Source organism: Ranitomeya variabilis, chromosome 3, assembly GCF_051348905.1.
Source record: "Ranitomeya variabilis isolate aRanVar5 chromosome 3, aRanVar5.hap1, whole genome shotgun sequence".
NCBI lineage: Eukaryota > Metazoa > Chordata > Amphibia > Anura > Dendrobatidae > Ranitomeya > Ranitomeya variabilis.
In genome coordinates this window covers 572,248,803-572,276,734 of record NC_135234.1, presented here as the reverse complement: position 1 = coordinate 572,276,734, position 27,932 = coordinate 572,248,803, and the positions used below count along the sequence as shown (strand labels likewise).

The following is a 27,932-nucleotide window of genomic DNA, read 5'->3' as shown; positions in this document are numbered from 1 at the left end:
GGGTTAATTCCTCTGGAGGCAAGTGAGGTCTTTATTTTCTCTGCAGTACTAGTTAGCTCTTAGGCTGGTGCGTGGCGTCTAGAACCAACGTAGGCACGCTCCCTGGCTATCTCTAGTTGCGTTTGTCAGGCGTAGGGCAGCGGTCAGCCCAGGTTCCATCACCCTAGAGCTCGTCCGTTATATATTTGTACCTTGCTTGTCCTGTGCTATCCCTAGCCATTGGGATTCATGACACCTTCCATACTGTTTATGCATTGAATGCAAGGGCCGCCTTGACTCAAATTTGCACGCAACACAATACCCCTTGGAAGAAACATGGAGGAGGGCCTCATAAGAAATTGTCCCATTGCAAAGGAGTGGGTCTCCTAGACTCATAATGCCCATACACTAAGTGCATGGGCTGACAAACATTTGCCCATGGGGGGTACATCTTTTAAAAATATTTTATGGGCATCATAGACACCTTTGCCAAAAAATGGACTGGCTGTAGCAGCACGGAACATGTTAACCCTGGTGATCTAGTGGTGGAGAATGATGAGATGTTGAGGAAGGCCTCATTAAAAACTAGGCCCAATGTAAAGGAAGGGGTCTCCTAGACTTGTAATGCCCATACACAAAGTGCATGGGCTGACAAACATTTCCCCATGGGGGTAAATTTTTTACAAATATTTTATGGGGATCATAGACGCCCTTGCCAAAAATTGACTAGCTGTAGCAGAAAGGAACACGTTAACCCTTATGATCTAGTGGCGGAGAATAATGAGACGTTGAGGAAGGCCTCATTAAAAACTAGGCTCAATGTAAAGGAGCGGGTCTCCTAGACTTGTAATGCCCATACACTAAGTGCATGGGCTGACAAACATTTCCCTATGGGGGTACATTTAAAAAAAATATTTTATGTAGATCATTGACACCCTTGCCCAAAAATTGAATGACTGTAGCAGAAAGAAACACGTTAACCGTGGTGATCTAGTGGTGGAGAATGATGAGACATTGCGGTAGGCCTCATTAAAAACTAGGCCCAATGTAAAGGAGCGGTTCTCCTAGACTTGTAATGCCCATACACTAAGTGCATGGGCTGACAAACATTTCCCCCTGGGGGAGTAAACACTTTTTTGGTTTAAAATTATTAACGGGCATCATAAAAGCACCCTTGCATAAAAAATGAGTAATGTTTGCATCACAGAATACATTCACCCTGGTACTCCCTCAGCATCTTCCCAAACATTACACTTTTTGTGACAGCACCCCTTGCCTCTGTGCCGGCACGATGGGAGGGTCTGAGAAAACTGTCCCAGAACTTTGCCATTGTTCCGCTGCCTGAGCTGGATTGTACTTCTGTCTCTCTCGCTTGGACTCCTTTTTTGTACAACAAACTCTGACATCTGCTGCCAGCGTTCTCAGATGGGAATTTTTTATAGCAATTCAGCTACAAAGGCCCTAGGTACAGCAAGATTTTAGTACACCTGTCTGCCTCTGGAAGAAGAGATTGAAAGTTTGCCTTGTAGCGTGGGTGTAGAAGTGTCACCACCCAGTAAAGAGGGTCATGGGAAATGCAACATAAAGTCAGCCATGCGTGCCAGACTGCTAACAGGCAAGACTTCCGTGTCCTCACCAACAGGACGACTGACCATACTGTCCTCCTCCTCCTCCCTGTCCTCAGGCCATCCACGCTGAACAGCTGTGCTTGCAGTACCATCTATAGCGCATGAAAGTAGCTCCTGTTCTTCCTCCTCCTCTTCCTCATTGTCTACCAATCCATGTTGGGACGACATGAGGCTGAGCTGAGTGTAATCACCCAGTATGGTTCCTTGCTCCATGTGCTCGTGCTCCGACTGCAATGCATCCTCTTTAATTGTGAGCAGAGAGGTTTTCAGAATGCAGAGAAGCGGGATGGTATTGCTAATTATGGCATCATCGCCGCTCACCATCTTGGTGCAGTCCTCAAAGTTTTTGAGGATAGTACATATGTCTGACATCCATGTTCACTCCTGAGGTCTTATGTCTGGAGTCTGAACTGAATAACAACGGCCATATTGATGCTGGTAGTGAACAAGTGCCCTCTTCTGCTCACAAATCCTTTCCAACATATGAGTGTAGAGTTCCAACATGTGGGGACATCACACACCAGTCATGAGCTGGAAGCTGCAAATGCTGCTGAAGTAGAGCAAGGGTGGCTGAAGCTGTAGCTGACTTTCCAAAATGGGCAGACAGGTGGCGTAATTTCACTAGCAGATCTGGCAGCTCAAGGTAGCTTTTGAGAAAACATTGAACTACGAGGTTAAGCACATAGGCCAGGCAAGGTACAAGGTACGTGTGTGAGCTCACCTTGCCTCAGAGCCGCCACCAGGTTCGGGCCATTGTCACACATGACCATGCCTGGCTGTAGGTTCAGCATTGTCATGCAAAAATCTGACTGCTCTTTCAGCATTGTCCACAACTCTTCAGCGTTGTGCGGTTTGTCACCTAGGCAGATTAGCTTCAGCACAGCCTGATGCCGGTTGACTGAGGCAGTGCTGCAGTGCTTCCAGCTTCTGACTGAAGTGCTCATTTCAGAGATGGAGGCTGAAGAGGAGGAGGAGGGGCAGGAGCTGTATACTGTGGGGTAAACCCTGATTGATGTAGGGCCCGCAATCCTCAGCATGGGGAGGATGTGTTCCATCCCAAGGTCCAACTGGGTCCCGGCTTCCGCTATGTTAACCCAGTGTGCCGTCAGTGAGATGTACCGTCCCTGCCTTCAAGCAGTTGTCCATGTGTCCGTGGTTAGGTGGACTTTCCCAGTAACAGCATTGTTGAGGGCACCGGTAATGTTGTGGGACAAGTGCTGGTGCAATGCCGTTACGGCACACTGGGAGAAATAGTGAGACTGGGGACCGAGTACCTTGGAACGGCCGCCGCCAACAGGTCGCAGAAATCTTCTGTCTCAATGAGCCTAAAAGGCAACATTTGGAGTGCAAGCAGAAGAGAAATGTTAGAATTTAGTGCAGTGGCCTGTGGGGCGTTGGCTGGGGTGTTTCCACTTGTGTTCCAATGACTGGGGTATAAACAACTGAAGGCTGCACTGGGACAAGGACGTGGATGGGCTTGATGATGGTGCTGGTTGACTGTGGGCAACAACAGGTGCAGGGCACAAGGCATCTTTACAATCACCGTGGACTGGGAATTGGCTTCTACACAAAACAGTGGAAGAACCAGTGGTGTCCCCTGCAGACAGTGTTCCTGGAGCCTGGGGTTCAGCCCACAAAGTTTGGTGCTTTACTACCATGTGCCTGATCATGCTGGTGGTGATCAGACTGATAGTTTTGCTACCCCTGCTGATGCGGGCATGGCAGGCGCTGCAAATGGCCTGTTTGGGGTTATCGGCTGAGTCTTTAAAAAAATAACCAGACTTGGGAAGATCTAACAGTTGGAATGGAAACTTCCGTCATGTTGGTGTTATGGGGAATGGATGAATGCCTTCTGTCTGCAGCTACCACACTGCTTCTTACTGCCTATTGGGGTGCTATGCCTCCTCCCCATGTGTGCTGCTGTTCTCTTTCTGCAAGTCCTCCTGCCAGGTTGAGTCAGTTACTATGTTATCCACCACCTCGTCTTCCACATCCACACCCTGCTCCTCCTCCTGACATTCTGGCAATTGTGTCTCATCATCGTCCACCTCTTGTGACACTTTTCCCACCATTGCCTTCATGTGACCGTTGCTGTTCAAATCATTGGGCATCGCTACATGCGATCTCATCTGGCACCACTTCAAGTTGATCGGCCGAGAGTCCGGAATCTTTAAAGGGAAAACTGAACAGCATTGTGGAGTGTCCAAGTGTGGGATCAGTTGTCTCAGGGCACTCAGCATGGTGGGAGGAAGGAGGATCAGGGTGAGTAATATGCAGTCCACACTCACAGCTACTCAGACTGGATCATGTGGAAGACGTGGTGGTGTTGGCGGCTAAGTGACTGGAAGCATGATCTGCTGTCCAAACAACAATCGTTTCACACTGCTCTGGCTTCAATAGTGGTGTGCTGCGGTCCCTTAGAAACTGGGACAGGAAGGTTGAGCGAGAAGATGTGGGTATTTGTTGTGGTCCTCTTTCAGCTTGACCATGGCCTCATCCTCTGCATGCACCATCATTATCACGTCCAGTTCTCCATCCCTTGCCTTGCCCCTTTTTAAATGGACTACTGAAATATTTGTTAAGTTCAATGCAAATGGATTAATTTTGAGAAAACTTATATGTGATCAGTATGTCTGAAAAGCAAGTATTTGGAGACCACAGATACATCGGGCGTCTGACGGAGATAACAGAGTGCTTAAATATGTGGCCTTTTTTAAAAAAAATTTAAACCACAAAATACTGAGTAGTCCAAGGCTAGCAGACAAAAAAAATGCAATGTATGCCTGAAAAGCAAGAATTTGGAGACCACAGATAGACCAGGCGTCAGACTGAGATAACAGACTGATCAAAATGTGGCCTTGATTTTTTGGGGCCCACCAAAATTATGTCAATAAGTAGGCTATGACACAAAAAAAATTGAAGTACTAAAATTGTTAAATATTTAGTGCAGTGATATGCGATGTGTGTGGCGTACAAATCACAGTGATAAATATAAGAACTGTTGCTAAATATTTTTGGCCCAGCTGCAGATTTTTGGGGCAGCAAAATGGTGTCCAAAAATGCTGTAAGACACTCCAAAAAATAATATAGTACCAAAAAAAGGCCAGATTTTTCTGCGCACTCACATCTGATGCCTGGGACAAATTTTTTTTTTCAAATTGTTATATATTCATGCTCTTGTATTGCAATGACCTGGCTGTAGTCTGCAGTGTGACCAAGCAAATAAATGTAGAAAAAATGGGGCTATGGATTGCTTTCTAATAACATAAGCAGGTATAAGCTGCAAAAAAAAAAAATTGCCACGGATACCTGCAGCTATGCATATATATATATATATATAATACACAGCAGCAGCAGACAGGAATGGAGCTTTAAGAGGTATGAATTGAGATTTATATACTCACAAACAGTGCCTGCAGGCCTTGCACTGATGTGGATATGTGCACATAGACTCCCCTGCCTACCGAGCGCTGCAATCTATGCACCCCCGAATTAGTCCTAGAAAGGACTGTTGGTTTATCAGGATTTGTGGATTGAACACTAGTAGATGCACACTAACTAATAAATGTAAAAATCTGACCCTATCTCAGCAGCACCACCCCCTACACTAGCTGAGTCTGGAGCAGAATGTGGCGACCAGGGCGGTGTCAGGTCTCTTATAGATCTGATGACACTGTGCAGCCAGCCAATCACTGTAATACCACAACAAAGATGGCTGCGGTATTACAGTGCATGGCAGACAATCCCTGCATGCTTATTGATGCTCTAAAACGCACCAAAATTGAAAGGAAGAGACCCGAGCTCCCGACGAATAATCCAAGAAATACTCGGTGCTCTCTGAGTACACCGAGTGAGTAACGAGTAGTGGCGAGCATGTTTGCTCATCACTAGTTATGATTTCTTTAGAGTGGTTGTCCAGTCAAACAAACAGATTTTTAAAACAGCTCAGAATGGTGGTCAGTAGGGTTGAGCGACCTTTACTTTTATAGGATCGGGTCGGGTTTCACGAAACCCGACTTTTTCAAAAGTCGGGTCGAGTGAAATCGGCCGATCCTATAAAAAAGTCGGGGTCTGGGTCAGCCGAAACTCGAAACCCAATGCAGTGCATTGGGTTTCCAATGGTTCCCAGGGTCTGAAGGAGCGGAAACTCTCCTTCAGGCCCTGGGATCCATATTTAAGTGTAAAATAAAGAATTAAAATAAAAAATATCGCTATACTTACCCTCTGACGGGCCCTGGTACTAACCGGGAACCTTCCTTCCTTAGAATCAACCTTCCAGGACCTTGCGGTGACGTCACGGTGACGTCGCGGCTTGTGATTGGTCGTGCGGCCGCCCATGTGACCGCTCGCGCGACCAATCACAAGCCGTGACGTCACCGTGACGTCACCGAAGGTCCTGGAAGGGCTGATTCTTAGGAAGGAAGGCTGCCGGAAAGAAGCAGGGCGTGTCCGAGGGTGAGTATATACCTAATAGGAATATACTCACCCTCGGCTTCGTTCCGGCAGCCTTCCTTCCTAAGAATCAGCCCTTCCAGGACCTTCGGTGACGTCACGGTGACGTCGCGGCTTGTGATTGGTCGCGCGAGCGGTCACATGGGCGGCCGCGCGACCAATCACAAGCCGCGACGTCACCGCGACGTCACCGCAAGGTCCTGGAAGGCTGATTCTAAGGAAGGAAGGTTCCCGGTTAGTACCAGGGCCCGTCAGAGGGTAAGTATAGCGATATTTTTTATTTTAATTCTTTATTTTACACTTAAATCTGAATTCCAATACCAATTCCCGATATCTTAAACATATCGGGAATCGGTATCGGAATTCCGATTCCAGATTCAGAAGATCGCCGACTTCATGGCCGACCCCACACAGGGGTCGGGTCGGGTTTCATGAAACCCGACTTTGCCAAAAGTCGGCGACTTCTGAAAATTGCCGACCCGTTTCGCTCAACCCTAGTGGTCAGTAATAACAAAAAAAGTCATCCTAATCTAATCAATCCCCTCATGATCTCATCCCCATTCTGATGCTGCTTGATTCCCCAAGTCTCTGTTTTCTGATGATCTAATGATGATCTAATAAATGACTGCTTTATCCAATGACTTTCTGTAGTAAGTTATTTTGAGCTATGCCCATGTGATCATTATTTACCCAGACTGTAAATGGCAGCTATGGTAGCACTGGAACAGTCAACATCATGGTCACTAGACAAAGGATGAATTCATTGGTGGTACAGTATCATAGTGGGATATGAAATAAAATATAAATGGAATAAAAAGTGATCAAGTAAGGCTAAGGTCATATTTGCATATGTGTCTGCAGCGTATCGTCTGCATGCACAAACGCATGCAAAAACGCATACAAACGCATGTGTATGCAGAATTTTTTATTCTCATGCTCTTACGTATAATGTAAAAAAACACTGCGATTGCATGCATTTGTATGCGTTTTTGCATGTGTTTACATTGTTTATGCGCATGCGTATGTTATTTCCAAATGAGCATGGCTTATGGGTTTTCTATATATAGAGACAATGTACAGCTGAAATCCACTTCTTTGGATGCTGGATACTGCTGCAAGATGGATATCGTGGAGAGCTTCAATTTGAATCTGAATTTATCATTGAAAATGGCTTTTGTTTTCTCTGTGGCTTGTGAGGAAGAAAGGAGAAAAGATAGACGGAGAAGACGTCGTCGTCGCTATTGGTAACACCTCATTGTTGAACTCTGACAGAGCCGTGAAGCCTACCACTCATTGTACACAGAGCTTCGTGAAAACCCGGAGAAGTTTTTTGACTACACCAGGATGTCGCAACAGAGCTTCGATGACTTGCTGCAGCGTGTCCGAGGATCCATAAGCAGGCAGGGCACCCAAATTGATAGAGCAATTCCTGCTGAGGAACGTCTGTTGGTAACCCTAAGGTACGTAATTTTGAACAACAAACACTTGTCATTACTATTATTGCTAGGAAAGCCAAGTACTGATTTATTTGTTCCTTTGTCTGTTCTGCAGATTTCTGGCTACCGGAGAGACCTTAAGATATCTACATTTTCAGTTTCGGATTGGACTGTCCACCCTTTCTGGGATTGTTGGAGACACCTGCCGTGCATTGTGTGACGTTCTGCATGCAGAAGTCATCCTCCAACCCACATATGAACTGTGGCTGCAAAATGCAGCAAAATTCAAGGAAGTTTGTAATTTTCCTAACTGTGTGGGGGCTGTGGACGGCAAACAAATTCGGATTCTGAAACCTGCAGGAAGTGGATCTGAGTACTTCAATTATAAAAAAATATGTTTCCATTGTTCTCATGGCGATTGCAGATGCAGATTGTCAATTTGTCGAGGTTGGCTCATTTGGACGAGGAAATGACTCACAGACTTTCAAAGACTCTGACATGGGGCAACAATTGTATGGGAATGATTTTAATTTTCCACTGCCACAACCTCTTCCTAACACTGAAGGACCACCAATGCCATTTGTTATTGTTGGGGGATGAGGCCTTTCAAATGTGTGCCAACCTAATAAAACTGTACTCAAGTCAGGACTTCAGTCACACAAAAATGATTTTCAACTACCGACTGACAAGGGCACGGAGAACTGTGGAGTGTGCTTTTGGTTTGCTGGCATCTAAATGGCACAATTTGGGAACAGCCATCAATCTAAAAGTAGAGACATAACTGCATAACTACATCCTGTCAAAAGATCAACCCCTCTTTGAACTTGAGGAAACTGTTAATACCACATTGCAGGATTACCAACATCATCCCCTGGGGCTTTGGTTTTGCTGCTTTTTTTTCCTGGTGCTGCATTGGTGTAGTAGAAGTGTGGGCTGCTGCACTCAACTTGATAGTGGAACAGGACGGCTGGGCTGCTGCACTTGGCTGCGTGGTGGTGGATGTCTGGGCTGCTGCACTTGGATGCGTGGTGGTGGATGTGGATGGCTGGGCTGCTGCACTCGGCTGCATGGTGAAGCTGGGTATTCTTGGAAATGTTGTAATGTCCAGCGCTGGAGGGGACGGTAAATAAGTCCCTTGGCGAATCGGTGCTGGCGGATTCTGCCACAGCTGCTGTCCTGGAGCTTGTTGCCCTGTAGGGAATTAACTTTGCGCCTGCTGCTGATGTAGGGACCACTGCATAGCCTCAGTATAAGCATTCTGACAGGCCTTCATCACAAACAGCTGGATATCAGGACTAAGGTTTTTCGTCACACCCCGTTCTATAGTGGAAAAATAATGTTGCGCCGGTCTATTAAGGTCGCTTTCCAGATGGTCAAGGTGTCTGTGGACTTCCTGGAAAAGTGTGTTCACATGAGTGAACCCACTCTCCATTCTATCCACAACTTCCTTTATCCCAGCCTGGAAGGCCGAGCTTAAGTGAATAAACTTGGGCATGACTGACCTCTTCCAGGCCCTTTGCTGCTGGCGAACAGACCCAAGTAAAGTAGTGGCAGAGGGCTGGGAGAGGGGAGAACCAGAAGTTCCAGCTTCCTGTTCCCCAGCCTGTGAAGCCTGCCTGGCTGCTCCATCGCTGGTGGGTGATTGGGATGGTGCTGGTTCATTGGCTGGTTGATGAGGGACCGCTCCAAAAGAGGATGATCCAGGTTCTACAGTGCTTCTCCAGGTTCTGTATGGAAATTAAATAAAATAAAATATAATTTTTTTTTTAAATAATAGACAACACAAAAGATACTCAAGTTCGCTGAGGAGCCACTGACTTCAGAAAATAAAGTTGGTTATGGTACTTGTATTTTCTGATTTTTCGAGCTGCACCACTTCGAACCTGAATCTCCTTTCTCATGTCTTTATTGAAGCGATCCTTCATCATACGCCAACAAACTTTTGCTCTCTTCTCTGTAAAGGGGGAAGAAAAAAAATTGTTAAAAGACAGCAACATTTACAGCAAAACAGAAGCGTCCAAAATTACAATACTTACCTAAATCCTTTCTGACTTTTGGTGTTGCATGGTCCCAATCATCCAGCAGCGATCTGGCCTCTTCTTCCCTGAGTCGTCAGATCAAGACTGAGTTGGAATGATTCCGATCATGGGGGTCCCACAACGCTGCGCGGTCTTGAACAGCTTGAATAAGTAATTTGTTATCTATGTCACGTTGTGGAACCTATATGGAGCGCCCCCAGACGCAGGGCCGCGGGGTACTCGGTACCGGGCCTCTCTGTCTCGGTCCTGGGGTTGTCACGGTGGCTAGACCCAGTCCGTGACCCTGCTAAGGGGCGTCCAATGAAAGGTGTGATGATGGTGCATGGTGCAAGGTGCGATGAATAATGAGGACACAGGGTTGCAGTCTCTTTACCTCTTTACTGAAGGCTTCAGAATCCGCAATCCAGAGTACTGCTAATAGGGCTGGCTGAGACTGGCCGGTCCGAAGGCACATCCGGAGTTCCCTTTGCAGGTGGAAATCAGTGCCTACCTTCTAGCGCCTGTGTGTTGTAGTACCTCCCTGCTGAGCACCACGGGATAGTCCTCACAACTGTTGTGTCTGTTTCTGATGTTCTTTCTCACAACTCTCGTTTCTGTTCTGATGTTCTTCTCCGTCCCCCAGATGATTTGGCTAGGACGCACCCGTATGACGGGTAGGCCTGGAGTTCTTCCAGGACCCTAGAGTCGCCGCTCTCCCACAATTGCCTCCTACGTCTGCTTAGGTGATTTAGGTGAGACAGCCAACCTAAAGTCAACTGCCCTGCCGCTGTTTGAAGTAATGCTTGGAGCCCAATACTTCCTCGGCGTTCCGGCCACTGGCTACGCGCCTCAGTAGGATGTTGCCACGATCTTAAGGCACGACTCCTACTGGTTCTATTCTCCTTTGCGCTGCGATCTCGTTTCTCACTTCTCCACAATAAACCTCGCTTCTTATCCTTTCTTAAGATACCGCCGCAATCAGGTGCAGGCACGGTTCCGTAACTATCTGTCCTTTTTGCTAGGCCTCTGTCAGGATCCCACCCCAGACAGGGACCCCCCTGAATCCTCCCAAGCAACCCCTTCTCTCACTAGGTGTTGCCTGGGCAAAACCCAGTCAGCTTTCTCCCTCACTTCCTATCCAACCCCCAGTTTTACCAGATTGTGAGGAGTGGCCTAATACATAGAACCCTTTGCTCCCCCTGGAGGCCAGAGTGTGAAGTGTAATGTGTGACTGTGATACCTGGTCAAGTGAACTCCTTAAGTGCCATCAGACGTACCATCACTCCCCTTAGTGGCGGAGCGTCAGTACTGCAACGACCAGGACTCTGGGGCGCTGCATATACTGTAGATGAAATACAAAAAAAGAATTTGTTAGTAAAAATGAAAACAAATTCAATTACAACTCTGATAAAGGATACTTACACCCCGTCTTTCCTCCTCAGCAACTTGAGGCCGACGACCCTGTAAATAATCATTTCCACTTGACTGCTCTTGCTCTTCCACACTGGAATGAACCTGCAAAGAAAATACATGATTTAACACATGTATATCAAATGTGATTACATAATCTGTGTCATGTCCAGTCAGTGAAGCCTCACTGGAGGACATCTTGGAATCGCAGGCAGCAGTCAAGTGAAACACTAGAGAAAAGAAAAAATAAACTTGTTTTAAAACACACACAATGTAGGCCAAAAAGAAGGGACTCATATACTTACATTACAGGCAGTAGTCCAACCACACAAGACAGGCACCACACATTAGGAACCGCAGCACATCACCAGGATGGACTGAAGAACAGCATCAGGACAGCAGCACCGGGAGCAGGACAGCAGCACCTAATCTACAAGGAATGGAAAAAAATCAGTACAGACTGCAAAGACAGAAAAACATTTTCAAAGCTTCTGTACTTACATACAGGTCCTTCTCAAAAAATTAGCATATAGTGTTAAATTTCATTATTTACCATAATGTAATGATTACAATTAAACTTTCATATATTATAGATTCATTATCCACCAACTGAAATTTGTCAGGTCTTTTATTGTTTTAATACTGATGATTTTGGCATACAACTCCTGATAACTAGTGTTGAGCATTCCGATTCCGATACTTGCCGCGTATCGGATACCGGAATCGGAAGTTCCCAGATTCAAAATGCACAAATTCAGCCAATGAGAATGACTCCAACTGTGGGCACATCCTGTTAAGCATGGAGGGCATGAAACTACTGGCAAGGCTGTGATTGGCTGCTGAAATGATGTCATGATGCAGTTTAAAAGTCGCTGGCGCCATTTTGCGATCACTCTGCTGTGAATTCAGTTAGTGACAGGACGCTGTTTGCTGACTGAGGGCCAGTTTAGAGATAGCGATTTGCTTCTTTGTGCTTTCCAAAGGCTAATTTAGCAACCGCTGTGTTCACCTACTATTCACCTTGCTTTTGCCTTGTAGCGCTGTTTTCACAGCGATCTGCAAGGTCTGTGTGTGTGTGTGTGTGAGTGCAGCCCACTCTCTAGTCTGAGTGCAGCCACATAGGCCATCCATAGCTGGTTGTATTCAGTTCAGGGAGGGTGGTTCATTGCCTCATACTGTTCTTTTTTTTTTTTTTTTTTTCCAAGTAGTGTAGTCTGCTGCTAATTTATTCAAAAAAATCCTATTAGTGTCTTTCCACCCGTCTCCAGCTAATTTGTGGAAAAACACTACAAAGGATAACGTAGAGGAGGGTTTTTGGGCCTTGCAGCGCCGTTTACGGCTGTCTGCACGGTCTCCGTGTGACTGCAGCTCGCCCTGTAGTCTGTGAGCAGCCATAGTCTGGTTGTCTCCAGCTCAGGGTTCTTCACTGCGTCATACCGCCAAATCAATTTTCATTTTGTTTTAAGTAGTGCAGGCTGCTGCACATTTTTTCAAAAAATTCCTATTAGTGTCTTTCCACCCGTCTCCAGCTAATTTGTGGAAAAACACTACATAGGATAACATAGAGGAGGGTTTTTGGGCCTTGCAGCGCCGTTTACGGCTGTCTGCACGGTCTCCGTGTGACTGCAGCTCGCCCTGTAGTCTGTGAGCAGCCATAGCCTGGTTGTCTCCAGCTCAGGGTTCTTCGCTGCGTCATACCGCCAAATCAATTTTCATTTTGTTTTAAGTAGTGCAGGCTGCTGCACATTTTTTCAAAAAATTCCTATTAGTGTCTTTCCACCCGTCTCCAGCTAACTTGTGGAAAAACACTACATAGGATAACGTAGAGGAGGGTTTTTGGGCCTTGCAGCGCCGTTTACGGCTGTCTGCACGGTCTCCGTGTGACTGCAGCTCTATCTGTTGTCAGTTCAGCCCCCAAAAAATAAATAAATAATAAAGTTCACCAAACACACCAGTTACACCACTTTACATTTGTGTAGGCCACATTAGCTCATATTAAAGTCTAGTCCACACTTTAGAAAATTAGTGTTTCTTATACCTGTTAGGAGGAGTTGTTCAGGAATAAGCACACAAAGCCGTTAGTACTTTTCTGCTTATCTTTATCAGTCAACCAAGATGAAGAAGGTAGTGAGTAAGGCACGTGGGCGAGGGCGTGGGCGCGGAGCAGGGAGGGGACGTGGGGATTCTGTGCCTTCTGCGGGCACCGGTGACTCATCAGCACCCACTTTCACCAGGCAACAGTCATTCATGCGCAGCTTTGTGTCAGAGCGCCGTACACCGCTGCTGCGTGAAGAACAAATTGAAGCCGTTGTCGGATGGATGGCAGCTAATGCATCAACTTCAATTAGTGCCACATCCTCTCAGACACAGAGCACTGGAGAGCAGCCATCTGTCTCTTCACCACCTGCCAAATTGCCCAGGCAGACAGAGAGCCCAGGACAGGAGCCGTCTCTACTTCTGTTCTCTGAATCTCTTGGCTTGGAAACAGGGTGCCAGCCAAGCAGCATTGGAGAAATGGAAGAAGAGGCAGGGTGCAGTGATGCCCAACAGCTTTTTCTCTCTTCCTCTGAAGAGGCGGGTGGGCCAGTGGCTCCGGTCACCACATCGCAGGCCGCATCAGCTGATGATGACACTCAGGTGCCACTTACTGGTGCGTGCTCTGCTGCTGAGACTACCCAGGAGGAGCAGTTGGGGGCAGAGGGTAGTGTAGATGATGAGGTCCATGACCCATCTTGGCGTGAGGGACAGGAAGGTGGTGGGAGCAGCTCTGAGGAAGAGATTCCCCGTACGGCCCAAAGAGGGAGAGGGAGGGGGAAGACTGCGGATCCTGCAGCCTCCGCTTTGGCACCCGTTAGGAGCATGTCTCTTCCAAAAGCCAAAAAGGGCGCTCCCAAGACTTGCAGTGCCTGGTCCTTTTTTGACACAGTTGCAGATGACATTTGCTATGTCAGATGCAAGGTGTGTCATCAAAAAGTCAAAAGAGGGAAAAATGTCAGCAACCTCAATACCTCCAACATGTGGAAACATGTGCGCACCAGGCACCCGGCGGAGTTAGAAAAACACACTGAAGAGCTAGGCCAACCAACAGCGGCAGCTACCACCTCTTCAGCTCGTGTTGCCTCTTCCTCCAGCTCACACGCAGCTGGTTCGGCTTCCTCCCAGGATCGCCGTGGAAGAACCTCTGGCCCTGTTGTCCAGAGACCCGCTGTAATTCCACCTGCAGCACCACTTTCCCAGTCATCCACACACTCCCAGCCCAGTCTACAGCCATCGGTAGTACAGGCATGGGAGAAAAGGCGGCCTTTCTCGTCAAACCACCCACGAGCACAGGCTCTGACTGCAGGCATTGCCAAACTTCTGTCACTGGAAATGCTGTCATTCAGGCTGGTGGAGACTGACAGCTTCCGTGACTTGATGTCATTGGCAGTCCCACAGTACAATGTGCCCAGCCGCTTTTACTTCAGCAGGCAAGCCGTCCCTGCCCTGCACAAGCATGTGGAGGGACACATAAAACACGCGCTACTGAACGCCGTCAGTAGCAAGGTCCACCTCACCACCGATGCGTGGACCAGTCAACATGGACAGGGGCGATACCTTTCCCTCACTGCCCATTGGGTTAATGTCGTTGAGCCGGGTACAGACCGTGCGAGTGGCGCAGGACGTGTCCTGCCCACTCCAAGGATTGCAGGAATCCATTCTGTACGCATTAACTCCTCCTCTTACACCAGTTCCTCAGAATCATCGCTGCAGGAGCCGTCACAGTCCACCTCCACATGGACCCGTGATGAACGTGTACCTGTTACGACCGACATGAGCACAGCCGTGGCCAAACGTCAACAGGCCGTCTTGAAATTAATTTTTTGGGGGAATCGTAGCCACACAGCGCAGGAGCTCTGGAATGCCATCAAGCAGGAGAGCGATGTGTGGTTTGTGCCAGCGAATCTCCAGCCAGGCATGGTAGTGTGTGATAATGGCCGAAATCTGGTGGCAGCTCTGGGCCTCGGCAACCTCACTCACATCCCATGTCTGGCACATGTGCTCAATTTGGTCGTGCAGAGCTTTTTGAGGGACTATCCGGATCTTGATGCACTGCTGCACAAGGTCCGCCTAGAGTGTGCTCACTTGCGGCGTTCCAGCACGGCAAAAGCGCGCATTGCGGCTCTGCAGCGCCGACACCGCCTGCCGGAACATCGCATCATATGTGACCTACCTACCAGGTGGAATTCCACGTTACATATGTTGGAGCGGTTGTGTGAGCAGCAGCAAGCTGTAATGGAGTACCAGCTGCTTCAGGCGCAAAGAAGTCGCACTCAGCGCCGCACAGACTTCACAACCACAGAGTGGGCCACTATGAATGACGTCTGCCAGGTTTTGCGTCCCTTTGATTATTCCACGCGGATGGCGAGTGCAGATGATGCACTAGTCAGCATGACTGTCCCCCTTATCTGCCTGCTTGAAAAATCACTGCAAGCGCTAAGGGATGATGTTGTGGAAGAGGTGGAGGATGAGGATTCACCATTTCCATCATCTTCTGGACAGTCAGCGCCACGTGGTTCCTCACAAACGCGTAGGCAGGGGACAGTTTGTAAGGAGGATGAGGAGGAGTCAATGGAGGAGGAAGACATCCATCCAGAGGAGGGAGTTACACAATTGTCCAGTACTCAGTGTGTACAGCGAGGGTGGGGTGATGACGAGCGGGCAGAGATCACACCTCCAGCAGGGGACAGCGTTTCTTGGGCAGTTGGCAGTCTGCAGCACATGGTGGATTACATGCTGCAGTGCCTGAGAAACGACCGCCGCATCGCCCACATTCTCAACATGTCTGATTATTGGGTGTTCACCCTCCTCGATCCTCTCTACCGGGACAACGTAGAAAGCCTCATCACACCGTTGAACCGGGAGCGAAAAATGCGGGAGTACCAAGACACACTGGTGAATTCCATCATCTTCTCCATTCCAACTGAGAGAAGTGCTGCTAGTGCATTCCAAAGCAGCTCAGTGCGTCCAGGCAGTGGTGGAGGCTCTGCACAAAGAGGGAGCAGAAGCAGTGCCTCTGCCCAAGGCAAGACCAGTATGGCCCAACTGTGGCACAGTTTTCTGTGCCCCCCACAAAAGTCTACACCATCACAGACGGCTCCAGTCAGCAGGAGGCAACGGTTCCGTCAGATGGTGACAGACTACATGTCTTGCCCTCTTGCTGCACTCCCAGACGGCTCTTCCCCTTTCAAGTTTTGGGTCTCAAAGCTGGATACATGGCCAGAGCTAAGCCAGTATGCATTGGAGGTGCTGTCTTGCCCTGCGGCCAGTGTATTATCGGAACGTGTCTTTAGTGCTGCAGGTGGTGTACTAACTGACCGTCGCATGCGACTATCCTCCGATAACGTTGACCGGCTTACTTTCCTGAAAATGAACAAGGCCTGGATCTTGCAGGAATTTGCCACTCCTCTTCCTGATTAAATAATTAGGTCACTGTATACGTTATCCAGGTCTCCTGTTGTGTTCATCTTTCTACCACCTGAACTTAAATTCCTGGGCTCCAACACCGCCAGTTGAGGCTCAGAAGTGCCGTCTGCACAGTCAAAACATACGACCCAGTGTTATTGGGTTTCAGTAACGTCAGCTGATCCCCAGCTGTGTAGCCGGCAATGTGTCCTGCGACCGCCACGCTGACACAACAACTGAAATGTAAGGGAATCTGTCCCCCCCCCAAGGCGTTTGTTACTGAAAGAGCCACCTTGTGCAGCAGTAATGCTGCACAAGGAAAAGGTAGCTATTTTTGTTTAGCTCCTTGCACACGCAGAACTTAACACTTATAAAATGTGTCCACTGATACCGTAAAACCGTCCCGGAGGTGGGACTTTCCTTCGTAATATGACGCAGCACAGCCGTCATTCCTACCCCCCCGGCGCCGTGCCCCGGCTCCTCAGCGTTGTTTGATTCCGTCCCGGAGCCTGCGCTGTTATGTTATCCCGTGGCCAGGCACACTTAGCGCTGCCCGTCTTCTGGCATCATTTGGTGTCAGGATGGCTGCGCCTGTGCGGCCGCGCTGGCCGAGAGCCCGCCTCGCAGTGTCTTCTGATTTAATCCCACTGGGGGCCTGGGATCCATGGACATGCGCAGTGCATATCTGAACCTCCACCTCTCACTCATCTCCCTATGGCTTCTTCAGACTGTTCGGTGTCAGCTGGTCCCTAATAGCATGCCACGGCCATGACACCGCACAGTCTTAAGAAGCCGTAGGGAGGGGAGTGAGAGGCGAGGATATGCACTGCGCATGGCCATGGATCCCAGGCCCCCAGTGGGATTAAATCAGAAGACACTGCGAGGCGGGCTCTCGGCCAGCGCGGCCGCACAGGCGCAGCCAGCCTGACACCAAATGATGTCAGAAGATGGGCAGCGCTAAGTGTGCCTGGCCACGGGATAACATAACAGCGCAGGCTCCGGGACGGAATCAAACAACGCTGAGGAGCCGGGGCGCGGCGCCGGGGGGGTAGGAATGACGGCTGTGCTGCGTCATATTACGAAGGAAAGTCCCACCTCCGGGACGGTTTCACGGTTTCAGGGGACACATTTTATAAGTGTTTAGTTCTGTGTTTGCAAGGAGCATGATGAAAAGAGCCACCTTTTCCTTTTGCATCTTTTGTGCTGCACAAGCTGGCTCTTTCAGCTACAAACGCCTTGGGGGGGGGGGGGTTAAAGGTTCCCTTTCGACTTTCTCAGGCTTCGGCCTACATTGTGTTCCTCTGCTTTTCCACCTGTCCCTGGGCTCAAACACCACTAGTTGCCGTCCAGAAGTGCTGTCCGCACAGTCCCAACAGTCGCTCCTCTGTTATTGGGGTTAAGTAACGTCAGCTGTTCCCCAGCTGTGTGTGTGGCAATCCCTCCTACCTCCTCCACCTCCTCCTCCTCCACCTGTCCCTGGGCTCCAACACCGCTAGTTGCCGTCCAGAAGTGCTGTCCACACAGTCCCAACAGTCCCTCCTCTGTTATTGGGGTTCAGTAACGTCAGCTGTTCCCCTGCTGTGTGTGTGGCAATCCCTCCTACCTCCTCCACCTCCTCCTCCTCCACCTGTCCCTGGGCTCCAACACCGCTAGTTGCCGTCCAGAAGTGCTGTCCGCACAGTCCCAACAGTCGCTCCTCTGTTATTGGGGTTCAGTAACGTCAGCTGTTCCCCAGCTGTGTGTGTGGCAATCCCTCCTACCTCCTCCACCTCCTCCTCCTCCACCTGTCCCTGGACTCCAACACCGCTAGTTGCCATCCAGAAGTGCTGTCCGCACAGTCCCAACAGTCCCTCCTCTGTTATTGGGGTTCAGTAACGTCAGCTGTTCCCCAGCTGTGTGTGTGGCAATCCCTCCTACCTCCTCCACCTCCTCCTCCTCCACCTGTCCCTGGGCTCCAACACCGCTAGTTGCCGTCCAGAAGTGCTGTCCGCACAGTCCCAACAGTCGCTCCTCTGTTATTGGGGTTCAGTAACGTCAGCTGTTCCCCAGCTGTGTGTGTGGCAATCCCTCCTACCTCCTCCTACCTCCTCCTCCTCCACCTGTCCCTGGGCTACAACACCGCTAGTTGCCATCCAGAAGTGCTGTACGCACAGAGCCAAACACCTTGCCAATGTGTTAATGGGGTTCAGCACCGCCAGCTGTTCCCCTGCTGTGTATACGGCAACGTGTACTGCGACCGCCAAGCAGGCACAACAAGTTAAATTTAAGGGAACCTGTCCCCCCCCCCAGGCGTTTGTTACTGAAGGAGCCACCTTGTGCAGCAGTAATGATGCAAAGGGAAAAAGTGCCTCTTTTCGTGGTGCTCCTTGCACATGCTGAACCTAACACTTATGAAATGTGTCCCCACACACCGTTAAACCGTCCGGTAGGTGGAACTTTCCTTTGTCGTGTGACGCAGCACAGCCATCATTTTTACCCCCTTGGCGCCGTGCGCCGCCTCCTCAGCGTTGTTTGAATCTGTCCCGGAGCCTGCGTTGTTAGGTTAGCCCTTGGCCATGCACACATGTTGCGCTGCCCGTCTTCTGACATCATTTGGTGTCAGGCTGGCTGCGCCTGTGCGGGTGCGCTGGCCGAGATCCCGCCTTGCAGTGTCGTCTAATGTAATCCCACCGCGGGCCTGGGATCCGTGGCCATGCGCAGTGCATATCCTTGCCTCTCACTCCCCTCCCTACGGCTTCTTCAGACTGTGCGGTGTCAGCTGATCCCTAATAGCATGCCACGGCCGTGACACCGCACAGTCTGAAGAAGCCGTAGGGAGGGGAGTGAGAGGCGAGGATATGCACTGCGCATGGCCACGGATCCCAGGCCCGCGGTGGGATTACATTAGACGACACTGCGAGGCGGGATCTCGGCCAGCGCACCCGCACAGGCGCAGCCAGCCTGACACCAAATGATGTCAGAAGACGGGCAGCGCAACATGTGTGCATGGCCAAGGGCTAACCTAACAGCGCAGGCTCCGGGACAGATTCAAACAACGCTGAGGAGGCAGCGCACGGCGCCAAGGGGGTAAAAATGATGGCTGTGCTGCATCACACGACAAAGGAAAGTTCCACCTACCGGACGGTTTAACGGTGTGTGGGGACACATTTCATAAGTGTTAGGTTCAGCATGTGCAAGGACCATAATTAAAAGAGCTAAGTTTACCTTTTCCAGCATTAGTGCTGTACACAATGGCTCTTTCAGCTACAAACGCCTGGGGGGGGGGGTTAAAGGTTTCCTTTCAACTTGCTCCAGTGCAGGCTTCGGCCTACACTCCGCTCCCCCTGCTCCTCCTGCTGACCCTGGGCTCTAACACCGCCAGTTTTGGCCCAGATGTGCTAGCTGCACAGAGAAAAACACCAGCCAATGTGTCAGTGGGGTTCAGCACCGCCAGCTGTTCCCCTGCTGTGTAGCCGGCAACGTGTCCTGCGACCGCCACGCAGACACAAGAACTGAAATTGAAGGGAACCTGTCCCCCCTCCCCCAGGTGTTTCTATGTTTTACAGCCACCTTGTACAGCAGTAATGCTGCATGTGTGCAAGGTGGCTCAGAAACTTATTCTCCTTGCACTCGTGGAACTGAACACGTCTAAAATGTGTCCTCTGTGACCATTAAAACGTCCCTCAGGTGTGATTTTCCTTTGTATTGACACGCAACAAGCTCCTTGGTAACGCTGCCCGTCTTCTGGCATCATTGTTTGGCTGGGTGTGCCTCTGCGGCCGCCTTGCCCCACACAACGCCCCTCGGAGTCTTATTTATTTTGACTGCGAGGGTGTGATTGACGGGCATGAACGGTGCATTTCTTCGCCTGTCTCTCATCTCCTTCCGCCTTCTTCGGACTGTGCGGCTTCATGGCCGTGGCATGCGATAAGGGATCAGCTGACGCCGCATAGTCTGAAGCAGGTGTAAGGACCCGAGTGTGAGAGGCGAACATATGTGCTGCGCCAGGCCATTAATCCCAGCCCCGCAGTGTTTGTTTTAATTTTTTCAAGACACTGCGGGGCTGGGATTCATGGGCATCGCGAACCGCACCGGCCGACATCAAATGATGTCAGAGGACGGGCAGCACTAACAGCGCAAGGTCAAGGGATAACACGACAGCGCAGACTCCTGTGCAACAAATAACAATGCTCAGGAGGCCGCGCAAAGCACCAAGGTGGCATTTTTGCAAGCTGTGCTGCGTCTCCTTACGAGGGGAACTCACGCCTCCAAAACAGTTTGACTGTGTAAGGGCCTAAATGTTGTACGTGTTCCTTTCAGCGTGTGCAAGGAGCAAAATTAAAAGAGCAACCTTTCACTTGTGCAGCATTACTGCTGCCCAAGCTGTGGCTCTTGTAGTTTTTCACCCCTGAGGGGGGGTTAAAGGTTACTTTTAAAATCGGTTCAATTAGGCTTCGGCATACACTCTGCTCCGCCTGCAGAGCCCGGGCTCCAACACCGTTAGTTGCTGTCCGGAAGTGCTGGCTGCACAGAGCCAAACACCTCGCCAATGTGTCAGTGGGGTTCAGCACCGCCAGCTGTTCCCCTGCTGTGCAGCCGGCAACGTGTCCTGCAACTGCCACGCAGGCACAACAGACCCAAAGCTGCCGCCAGTGCAGGCTTCGGCCTACACTCTGCTCCCTCTCCTCCTCCTGCTGACCCCGGGCTCTAACACCGCCAGTTGGGGCCCGGTACTGCTAGCTGCACAGAGAAAAACACCAGCCAATGTGTCAGTGGGGTTCAGCACTGCCAGCTGTTCCCCTGCTGTGCAGCCGGCATCGTGTCCTGCAAAAGCCACGCAGACACCAGAACTGAAATTGAAGGGAACCTGTCCCCCCTCCCCCAGGCGTTTGTACGTTTTACAGCCACCTTGTACAGCGGTAATGCTGCATGTGTGCAAGGTGGCTCATAAACGTATTCTCCTCGCACATGTGGAACTGAAAACATGTCTAAAATGTGTCCTCTGTGTGACCATTTAACCGTCCCGGAGGTGTGACTTTCCTTTGTAATGACACGCTGCAACCCCCTTGGTAGCGCTGCCCGTCTTCTGGCATCATTGTTTGGCTGCCTGCGCCTCTGCGGCCGCCCTGACCCACACAACGCCCCTCGGTGTCTTATTTATTGGGACTGCGAGGGTGTGATTGATGGGCATGATCAGTGCATCAGTTCGCCTGTCCCTCATTTCCTTCCGCCTTCTTCAGACTGTGCGGCTTCATGGCCGTGGCATGCGATAAGGGATCAGCTGACGCCGCACAGTCTGAAGCGGGTGTAAGGACCCGAGTGCGAGAGGCGAACATATGTGCTGCGCCAGGCCATGAATCCCAGCCCCGCAGTGTTTTAACAATGTTAAGACACCGCGGGGCTGGGATTCATGGTCATCGCGAACCGCACCGGCCGACATTAAATGAGGTCAGAAGATGGGCAGCGCTAACAGCGCTAGGCCAGGGGATAACACGACAGCGCAGACTCCTGTACAGCAAATAACAATGCTCAAGAGGCTGCACCCAGCACCAAGGTGGGATTCTTGACATCTGTGCTGCGTCTCATTACAAAGGGAACTCGCGCCTCCAACACAGTTTGACTGTATAAAGGGCTAAATGTTATACGTGTTTCATTCAGCGTGTGCAAGGAGCAAAATTAAAAGAGCAACCTTTGACTTGTGCAGCACTACTGCTGCATAAGCTGTGGCTCTTCTACTTTGTAACCCCTGAGGGGGGGTTAAAGGTTACCTTTGAAATTGGTTCAATTAGGCTTCGGCCTACACTCTGCTCCCCCTGCAGAGCCCGGGCTCCAACACCACCAGTTGGGGCCCGGTACTGCTAGCTGCACAGAGAAAAACACCAGCCAATGTGTCAGTGGGGTTCAGCACCGCCAGCTGTTCCCCTGCTGTGCAGCCGGCAACGTGTCCTGCAACTGCCACGCAGGCACAACAGACCCAAAGCTGCCGCCAGTGCAGGCTTCGGCCTACACTCTGCTCCCTCTCCTCCTCCTGCTGACCCCGGGCTCTAACACCGCCAGTTGGGGCCCGGTACTGCTAGCTGCACAGAGAAAAACACCAGCCAATGTGTCAGTGGGGTTCAGCACCGCCAGCTGTTCCCCTGCTGTGCAGCCGGCATCGTGTCCTGCAAAAGCCACGCAGACACCAGAACTGAAATTGAAGGGAACCTGTCCCCCCTCCCCCAGGCGTTTGTACATTTTACAGCCACCTTGTACAGCGGTAATGCTGCATGTGTGCAAGGTGGCTCATAAACGTATTCTCCTCGCACATGTGGAACTGAAAACACGTCTAAAATGCGTCCTCTGTGTGACCATTTAACCATCCCGGAGGTGTGACTTTCCTTTGTAATGACACGCTGCAACCCCCTTGGTAGCGCTGCCCGTCTTCTGGCATCATTGTTTGGCTGCCTGCGCCTCTGCGGCCGCCCTGACCCACACAACGCCCCTCGGTGTCTTATTTATTGGGACTGCGAGGGTGTGATTGATGGGCATGATCAGTGCATCAGTTCGCCTGTCCCTCATCTCCTTCCGCCTTCTTCAGACTGTGCGGCTTCATGGCCGTGGCATGCGATAAGGGATCAGCTGACGCCGCACAGTCTGAAGCGGGTGTAAGGACCCGAGTGCGAGAGGCGAACATATGTGCTGCGCCAGGCCATGAATCCCAGCCCCGCAGTGTTTTAACAATGTTAAGACACCGCGGGGCTGGGATTCATGGTCATCGCGAACCGCACCGGCCGACATTAAATGAGGTCAGAAGATGGGCAGCGCTAAGGCTACGTTCACATTTGCGGTGTGCGCCGCAGCGTCGCCGCCGCAACGCACCGCATGCGTCGTGCGGCCCTATCTTTAACATTGGGGCCGCATGGCGCCGCATGTACATGCGTTGTCATGCGTTGTGGTGCGTCGTACGCCGCATGCGGCGTTAGGGCGCACCTGCCAGGGCGCGGCCAACGCAACATGTTGCATTTTTTTGGCGGCGCAGACTTTTTTAAAAACGCATGCGTCGTGTTTGCGTCGTGTTTGCGTCGTCAATGCGCCTTTTTTCCCATTGACTTGCATTGACAACGCAGACGACGCAAGTACTTGCGTCGTGATGCGTTGTACGACGCATGCGTTTTTCTTTCAAAAATGCAAAACATTGTCTAGACTTTGTCTAGACACTTAAAAAAAGCACTATATATATAAAAAAAGGGGGGGGGGTTTGCCATTGTCTTTCACAAGGCTATTCACACAACACACAGAGAAGACACTGAGAGGAGCAACCTGCTTTCCAAACCTGTAAGTATATATTTCTCTTTGCATAATTTTTTTTCTGTGTTTTATTTCTTGTTTTTGATTTAATTTGTGCAATGTTTGCTCTGTGATATTGTACGGTTATGGCACTGTAGGTTGTTATTGAATACTAACATTTTTTTTTAATGTGTTTCTGATATATGCTGGCGTTTCTTGTGTGCGGCCTTGCTGGGTTTGGATTGGTTTTGGATTTATTTTTGGTTGTTCTTGTGTCATGCGGATGTTCAATGCCTTTTTTTTGTAAGATTTTTTATTGTAAAATTTGTGGTGCATGTCTTTTTCTGGCTTCTATTGTTGGGGTAACCATATGGCGTTTTCTAGGCTCATGTCTTGCTGTGTTTTATTATGCTGTTGGCATTTTTTTTTCTTTCCTTGAGTGTCTTTTCTTGCTGGTGGGGGGCTACATTTATGATGTTTCATTTGTATTGTATTGTTCCGTGCTGCTATATGCCATTATATGTTTAATTGTATTATGGTTACGTCGTTTTCTGTATGGCTTCCATATATATATCTCCTGTATTGAATGTTTCCATAGCCAAGTGTGTAGTTAATTTTTTTTTTTTTATTTTTTTTTGGGCCCTTTTTTTAAAATTTCTTGTGTTTTCTTTTCTATTTGACTATGGTTTTTCTTTTGGTTGCTGTATATTGTAACAGCGGTTGTCCTGTAATGTTTATTGCTTATTATCTAGAATGGTATTTATCGCCTTCTCCAGATGTATTTCTGTGGTAGATGTCACCAGATGGTGTTGTTTTGGATCATGTCTTGTTGCTATTGTAAAGTATTGCGTGCAGTTTGCTATTTCATTGTGCCTTTTTTTTCCCTGTACATTTTTTTTATATTTAAAAATTTGGACATTGGTGTCTTTTTTTGGTAAAATTTTTTTGGGTCTATTCTTGTAGTTTCTTCTATTGTATTCTCTTGCAATGTATGGCGTTGTGGTGTCGCTTTTTCAGTTTGCATTGTCCTATCAGTCAACAGTCAATTGTGGTTGTTTTAATTTTTTATGCCGATTTTATTGTATGTGTTAGATTTGGATGTGATTTTTTGCTCATTTTTTCATTGCAGAGCAAACTTGCAAGAATGACGAGTGAGTCAGAGTCTGAACATAGGCAATCGGCGAGGGGGAGTGCGGTGAGTAATTATGTCCAGTTGCTTACTATTCGCTGCCATTTGTAGCATTGTCACTAATTTTTGTATACATTTTTTTACAGGCTTCTTCAAGTGAGGGGGAAGGCACACAGCGGGAGCAGGGAGATCGGTGCCAAGATGGGTCGTCAGGCCGGCAAGTGAGTATTTGTTTTTTTTTTTTTATCTTTTTTTTGGAGTAGCATCCTGCTGGGAGGAACATTAGGAGCAACCTGGTTTCACTAGGGCTGTTTACTAAGCTTAATTACATATAGCTTTTCAGGGCAGCAAGTATTTGGGGGAAGGTAACATACAGTTGAACTCCCTGCACAAAAACATTCAAAAATACAGGTGTAGAAACCATCAATATAGATACATCAAATGGCAAAGGATAGGGCAAAGGTACAAATCATGCCACGTGCTGATGATGGTTGTTTATATTTGCCTATTTGTAACCTTTTTGTTTTCTATTTTTTCTAGGTTTCACAACGGGACCACAGGGAGTGTATTGATGTGGAGCTCCTGATCTCCAGCATCCAGGAGCGTGGCCCGTTGTGGGACAGCCGTGACCCTCGGCACATGGACCAGGTGGTGTCGAGGCGTTTGTGGGCAGAGGTGGCAAAGTCGCTGTGGGATGGCTTTGACAGTGCCTCAGCGAAGGACAAAGGCACCTTTAGTGAGTATTGCTGAGACGCTGCTATGACCCATCTTGCCAGGATAAACACAACCGTGTGTGATGCTATCAACGCCTAAACTTTGCATCACACACGGTTGTTTTATCCTTTTAAAATGCGACATATGTAACCTTTTTTTTTCTTTGCATTCACAGTGAAAAAGTTGAGGACCAGATGGCGATCCATAAAGGACCGTTTCAATAAGGGGCTCCGTGCAGAGGAGGAGCAATCGAGGAGTGGTGCTGCTGCGGCCAAGTCGGTGCCCTACAAGTACAACAGGGCACTACAGTTCTTAAGACCGGTCCTTGGCCGCCGACAGTAAGTATTTTGTCAACATAACAAATTGCACATTGTACATTGCCCAGACACATAACATATTGCACAGCCACATAGTACATTGACCAGCCACGTACATTGTGCATCCACACACATAGTATATTTACAGGCCACTATATCGCAGCCACATAGTACACGTTCTAGCCACGTATCCACATAGTACATTTCCCAGGCACATAGTGTATTGGCCATCAATGTAGTCAGCGTAGCATATTGGCCATCCACGGTAATTATTTTAGGTTAAGCAAGAGTCCTTGTAGTTCCTGACAGGTTCCGTTCTGAGTCAGTGTAGTTCTGATCGCAGGAATAATGATGACGTCTCGATCACATGATCCTAACGTCATGGACATTCCTGCGATCAGATCAGCAAAGTCTGGTTTTTATTTTTTTTTAATTCTTTTATAGACCTTAAATTTTATATTATTTTTGCAACATAGCCAGCATCTTGAAATTAGTTTTTCACACAATAATTTTTTAAAAATATGACAGGGGTATGCATTGCCTTTGGCAGAGGGAATGTACAGTCATTTTCTGCCGTCGGTATGTCCATGATTGTTATCGTGAGCCCTAATGGTCAGCTGGCGATAACAATCAGCAATTTATTATAGGCCACACAGACTGAGAGACAGGGGATTGTAATGTTTTGATGTGTCATGTAATTTTTTTGACAGGAGTTGGCGTATGTGATAGGTTATTAATTGAAGACTAATTTTTTCATTATCTTTTCACAGGACACACAGCAGCACCCTCCAGCGAGCTCCCCCCTGTGAAGCGGAACTTCATGGATCGCCATCTGAGCCGTCACAGCCATCCCACAGCGACAGCAGGCCTGCACCACCATCATCTGGAGAACCGGCTGCCGGTACGTCAGGTTTTCCCCTGCCCGAGGCCTCTGGCGCACCTTCGTTCGGGTATTCCCGACAGCGCCAGCGGGCCTCGGACAGGTCAGTCATGCCTGAATTTTTGCACTTGGGCACGGTGTTCCAGAACGGTTTCAAGGCGTTGAGAGATGAAATGTCCAGTATGGGACGGCGCCTTGAAATCCTGGAAGCCGAGCTCTCAAATCCGGCAAAACATTTCTTCAGCACACTTGCTAAAGGCATGGTGGAAAACCTTACGCCGGAACTCCAGATTTCGGTGATGCAGGACTGCAACAATTCTTACGTGAGGGCTCTGCAGCAGTCTCGGGTCGCGCAGTCAGCGACACTGCCCGTAGTGCCGTCGCTGGCTAGCGTGACTCCGACTACTGCTGCAGAGTCACTCCAGCCCCCCCACCCTGGTCCAAGTGCCGGGCGACGCCACCACAGGCACCATACCAGTGTGCGGCCCACTCCTGCTCCTGCCAGGCCCTCATCCTCCCGTAGGAGTGCTTCTGGGGGAGATGCCGCAGAAGGCAGGAAAAGGAAAAAAAAGAGGAGGCACACAGACAAACACACAGAGGCACAGGTTCTGGCTGCTCCAGGACACACACCATCTCGTCGTGGCTCTAGCCACAGCAGGAGCAGCCAGGGCCAACCAAGCCAAAAACGAAGGCGGCTTGTGTTGCCTCCTCCCTCCTCTACTGACGAGGCGGTCTCCCTAGTGTACCCTGCGGGGGGTTTGGACCTGCCATCAAGCTTACTCGAGTATGGCGGCTCCTCCTCCTCCTCCTCCTCCTCCTCTACCACTCCCACTCCCAGGTCCAGAACTAGAAGCTACCGGTCACCGGTGGTAGCGGATGTTGATCCCCCCTCGGCTGTTGAAACCCCATAATTTTCTTTTCCCTTTTTTTTCTGTTTCCCCTCAATAAAAATTTAATTTTTTGTATACAATATTTGGTCTTCTTTTCAAGTACACTGCTCGGTAATTCACTCCGTGCGTCGTTTATTTGTGCTTCAAACACCTCATATATGCAATGTCAGACAGTATTTTTGGATTTTTTAATTTGACCGTTTCTTTGGGTGTCTTTCATTGCTGTATGAGGTGTTTCCAAACACTAAAGTGTATGAGTTGTTTTCAAAGAAAAAGGGTATGTGTCCACGCTCAGGATTGCATCCGGATTTGGTCCGGATTTTAATTCAATATTTGTAGCCAAAACCAGGCGTGGGTAATAAATACAGCAGTGGAGCATATGTTTCTATTCT

The 27,932-nt window shown here is 49.3% G+C and overlaps 1 protein-coding gene across 1 annotated transcript; it reads left to right on the top strand.

Annotated features, from left to right (window-relative positions):
- The first annotated feature begins 23,369 nt into the window (after positions 1–23,369).
- Positions 23,370–27,567, top strand: LOC143816618 (uncharacterized). The gene is made up of 5 exons (XM_077297223.1): positions 23,370–24,805; positions 24,886–24,960; positions 25,280–25,475; positions 25,629–25,791; positions 26,541–27,567. Exons 1-5 carry the CDS (start codon positions 24,602–24,604, stop codon positions 27,559–27,561), a joined length of 1,659 nt encoding a protein of 552 aa, XP_077153338.1. The 5' UTR covers positions 23,370–24,601; the 3' UTR covers positions 27,562–27,567.
- The last annotated feature ends 365 nt before the right edge of the window (positions 27,568–27,932 follow it).